The sequence below is a fragment of the Myotis brandtii genome, unplaced genomic scaffold (genome assembly GCF_000412655.1).
Source record: "Myotis brandtii unplaced genomic scaffold, ASM41265v1 scaffold39, whole genome shotgun sequence".
Lineage (NCBI taxonomy): Eukaryota > Metazoa > Chordata > Mammalia > Chiroptera > Vespertilionidae > Myotis > Myotis brandtii.
In genome coordinates this window covers 3,234,279-3,239,450 of record NW_005364953.1, presented here as the reverse complement: position 1 = coordinate 3,239,450, position 5,172 = coordinate 3,234,279, and the positions used below count along the sequence as shown (strand labels likewise).

Sequence of the window (5,172 nt, the reverse complement as noted above, 5' to 3'; positions counted from 1 at the left end):
TATGCTTTTGTTCTTTAAAAATGGAAGCTAGAAACCAGTCTTTAAATAATTTTGAGGATTTATGCTTTGAGGCATATAGCACACGTACAAGGTGATGTTGGCTCTTTGCTAGTGGAGAGGTTTTATGTTGTAGTACATTAACATGTGGCACTTCAATGTGCTTGCTTTAGCAGTGCATTTTACTGCCCAAGTGGACCCGTAGAGTGATTAAGAGTATGGGGTTTGGAGCCAGAATGACCTGGGTTCCTATTCTCGCTGTCATTCACTAGCTAGGTTTATTTAGGGAAGTCATTTAACCTCTTTAGGCGTCTATTTCCTTTAATGTGCAATGAGGATAATGTAGCCTATTTCATATGACTAAAGACTGAGATAGAGTGTTAACACAGCTCATGATAGTTAGCACTCCACAAGTGGAAAGTATGTGCCCCTCCCCCCCCCAAAAAAAACATACTTTCACTTATTTGCTTTTGGCAACTTCTTCCATGTACTACTATTTATGAAATATCCATGTTACGATAGTCATGAGCAGTGAATAATTATCCTGTAGTAATTAAAACATGAGACAGAGTGAAATTATAAGACAGGCAAAATTAATGCATGGAAGAAAATAGTGGCTGCCCCTGGAGGATGATGACAGGGATTTACTTAGAAAGGTAGGAGGAAATGTCCTGGGTAACGGAAATGTTCTGTCTCTTGAAAGGGGTTTGGGTTGCACAGATTATTGTATTTGTCAAATCTCAGTAAATGTACATTTAATATTTGTGCATTTCATCCTGAATAATTTTAATTGAAATATATTTACATATAATGTTGTCTAAGTTTAAGGTGTGCAACACATTGATTTGACACATTTACATATTTCAATGTGATTGCCATTGTATTATTAGCTAACACCTCAGTTATTTCACAGAATTATTTCTTTTTTTGTGATGAGAATAATTAAGATGTAGTCTCTTAATAAGTTTGATGTCTATAATACAATATTGTTGTCTGTGTTCACTGTTCTGTACATCAGATCTCCAGGACTTATTTATCTACTAGTTGCAAGTTTGTACCCTTAAACGTCTCTCTTATTCCCTGACCCTGAGCCCCAGTAACCATTCTACTGTCTGTTTTTACAAATTCATGAATGGACCTTGAGGACATTATGCTAAGTGAGATAAATTAGAAAGACAAATACTATATGATATCACTTATATGTGAAATCTAAAAAAGCCAAACTTGTCATGTATAAATTCTATATTAAAAATCTATAAAAATATTAAACTCTAGATAATAATATGCAAGTTGAAATATGTGAAATGTTAGAATCTAAGATGGACTGACATATGGATGAAAATAGGAATGTAGAGCCCTAACTGGTTTGGCTCAGTGGCTAGAGTGTCGGCCTGCAGACTGAAAGGTCCCAGGTTTGATTCCGGTCAAGGGCATGTACCTTGGTTGCGGGTACATCCCCAGTAGGAGGTGTGCAGGAGGCAGCTGATCGATGTTTCTCTCTCATCAATGTTTCTAACTCTCTACCCCTCTCCCTTCCTCTCTGTAAAAAATCAATAAAGTATATTTTTTTAAAAATAAAGAAAATAGGAATGTAGAGAAGGGTAAATATCTGAAAAATGAGTAGAGTCCAATGTTAACTGTAGAATCTAGTTGGTGAGTGTATGTTTATTCATTATATAAAAATTTTCCACATCTGTATGTTTGACAATTTTTATAATAAAATATTGGATGAAAATATATCTGTGAAAGCTAGTCTCTAAATAAAATATTGGTTTCTAGGCCATTCAAATTACCAAATGCCTGATGATGTTTCTGTTTTTGAATCTACTCTTGAGTATCATAGTTAATGAAAGAGAACAGTATAGAAAATAACATCAAATGCGGGAGATTAGTGCTCAGAGTGTGAGAAATTCACTAGCCAGAAAGGCAGGGAATGGAGAATTTCTTTCTTCTTCTTAAAGGTCTAAAATCAGAAAACAAGAGGGAGACACCAAGGGCAATTTGGAGCTAAATCTTAGGTACATTAAAATTGATTTGAGCCCCTCCCAGTTCCTCTGATGATTTGAAATTAGTGGAGATTCTGTTTTTGTAGCAACTGCATTGCTAAAAGCCCAAATTTTTGTTTCCTTATCACAGACATTTCCTGTTTAAACATGGATCTGGTTCCTCCGCTATCTTCAGTGCAACCAGTCAGAACTACCCTCTGACGTCCAATACTGTGTACTCGCCGCCTCCGAGGCCACTTCCTCGAAGCACCTTCTCCAGACCTGCCTTTACCTTTAACAAACCTTATAGGTGCTGCAATTGGAAGTGTACAGCCTTGAGTGCCACTGCAATCACCGTGACTTTGGCCTTGTTACTGGCCTATGTGATTGGTAAGCCCGTTTTCCCATGTCTCACTTTTCTTCTTAATCAAAGTCTTATTTTGCTTGGGCGGTGGTGATTCTCTCTCAACTCTGGGTCCTACAAATTTGAACCTAGGCTTAGTATTATAAATAACAAATGGATTTCTAATTAGTTTTTTTTTACACTTTCAAACCTTAAATACTGCTAAGGAGAGTATGGAATGCTATTTGAGAAGAAATATTTATGCTACTAACACAATCTTATTGATTGCAATTACTGTAGTTAACCATTTTCCCTTCAATTAAAAGGTTTGTTATGGTTTCCTCATTAGAAGTCATAAGGACTAATCTACGATAGCTTCTTAAATTATAGTTAAACAATAATAGTGCTACTGAATTTTCAGGTAGCAATTTCATTAAAGTAGTAGTTATTTGGAAGCTATCAGAAAATCCAGTGCATAATTTCTTTCCAAGAATTCAGTTGTAACTGGGACTTTAAAATGTATTCTTATTTCTACAAGGTAAATGGCTGCAAATCTGTGTGGTTACTGTGTTTGGCCAAGTAAAGAGGAAAACAGTTGTGAGACACTTTTTACTTTTAAGAAAAATAATTATTGTTCTTCAGTCACCCTGATTAAAGTCAACCTCACTTGATAGCAAATGGTATTGATTTTTCCAGATGGCATTTTGTTTTGACTGAACATTAATTTCTTTGCTCCAGTGGTTCTGCAGTCTAAAATGTAAATTAACTTAAGAAACATGTATTTTGTGGAAGCACTATTCCTAGAATGAATAGAATATCATGGTAGGAAAAAACTTCTATCCAGGTATGTCACTAATAACTTCTTTTCAGGTTTAACCCGATTTCCTAATTGAAGCAGAATGACCCAGGAAGATACAATGAATATGATTCTGAGAGGTAGACAAAAAGTGATTTAGATTTTCCTATAATTATAAATAATAAACTAAATTTGGTTGATTCTGATTTTTTTTTTCAAAATTTGAATAATAAAAATGTTCACAAAATCAATGTTTAAAGGACTCATAGAATAGGGAATGGCTAGTAAATAAACATGTATTGCCAAAACCGGTTTGGCTCGGTGGATAGAGCGTTGGCCTGCGGACTGAAAGGTCCCAGGTTCGATTCCGGTCAAGGGCATGTACCTGGGTTGCGGGCACATCCCCAGTGGGAGATGTGCAGGAGGCAGCTGATCGATGTGCAGGAGGCAGCTGGTCGATGTTTCTCTCTCATCCATGTTTCTAGCTCTCTATCTCTCTCCCTTCCTCTCTGTAAAAAATCAATAAAATATATTTTAAAAAAATAAATAAATAAATAAATAAATAAATAAATAAATAAACATGTATTTTGTAGAGAAGCCACTGATAGTGTCAACAATATAGGATCATAGCCTCTATTAATGTTTATGATTAAGTCTTTTATATTTTCACTGTACAATCTGAATTTATTTAAACAATGCTACTATTAAATGTGGATAATATTACCTTACCATATAAAAATGTGTCTTTTATCTCAGACATTTCAGGATAACCCAACATGTGTTTATTTGGTTTTTAATAACCTATAATGAGAAATAATGCTGAAGGAATGGAGGAGGGGAATGAGAAAGTACTGTAATATAAGCGTGACTTTCATATGGAATCATTCAATACAAGGAGTAATTTAAAAAGTTTAAATAAATTAGAGGCTCTTTAAAATGTTCTTATTCAATTATAAGACAAACTCTTATCTTATGGGTTATCTTCTATTAACTGTTACTATATAGAGAGATAATGTTTGAGCTCTAAGACTTAACCCCTGGTGTAAACAAATCCAGGTAACATCAAGCTCTTGATTATTAGTTTTATACTGTGTTCAAACCTATGTTTCTATTTAAATTTGTTATAATGGCCACTCTTGCATCAACAATTGTATTATATACTGTGAAACTTGTTTAGGTTATATATTTATTCATTTCATTACCATGCTTTTTTTATGGGGTAAAACAATGACATATAAATTTATCATGATAGTAAGGTAGTACAGTACAATAGCTATGATCATGGATTTATCTGACCTCTGCCACTTATTAGGCATGTTGTCTTGAGCAAATTACTTAAACTTTTAAGGACTCAATTTCATCAACTATAAAATGGGCCTAAAACAGTACCTATCACATCGGGAATTAAATGAATTGATAAAACTAAAGCACTTGATGTTTTTACCCCTAGGAACATATTAGAAGTCATTAATTTTGTTGACTCTGCAGATCACTGTGAGACATTTTACTATCTTCCAAGTGTCTCCTTAAGGCAGGGGTTTTAATACAACTAAGGGATCCTTTCTCCCAACACCCTGCACAATGACAGACCAACCATCATCATCAACATAAACTCAGAACCTAAAAAATTTATGTTGGCATATTTTTATTTTTTATTTTTATTGATTTCATAAAAGAAAGGAGAGGGAGAGATAGAAACATCAATCATGAGAGAGAATCATTGATTGGCTGCCTCCTAAATGCCCCTTACTGGGCATTAAGCCCGCAACCCGGGCATGTGCCATGACCGGTAATAAAACCTGTGACCTCCTGATTCATAGGTCAATGCTCAATCACTGAGCCACACTGGCAGGGCATGTTGGCATATTTTTGCCCACAAACTGGAGATACAGCTTTAAGAATAAACAAATAGAATTAAAAAGAAAAAAACTAAAGCACTTGGTATAGTGCCCAAAAACATAATATTTATATTATAAACTAGAGGCCCGGTGCACGAAAATTCATGCACTCAGGGCGGGGGGGGGGGGTCTCTCAGCCCAGCCTGCACCCTC

The 5,172-nt window shown here is 35.1% G+C and overlaps 1 protein-coding gene across 4 annotated transcripts in view; it reads left to right on the top strand.

Moving 5' to 3' along the window:
- Nucleotides 1-5,172, top strand: part of TENM1 (teneurin transmembrane protein 1) — a 913,380-nt gene that overhangs the window by 553,403 nt on the left and 354,805 nt on the right. For all 4 annotated transcript variants that reach the window (XM_014544957.1, XM_005872712.2, XM_014544958.1 and 1 more), the window contains one exon: nt 2,134-2,372. In XM_014544957.1, coding sequence (XP_014400443.1) covers nt 2,134-2,372 — 239 coding nt within the window. The remainder of the gene's footprint in view (nt 1-2,133; nt 2,373-5,172) is intronic.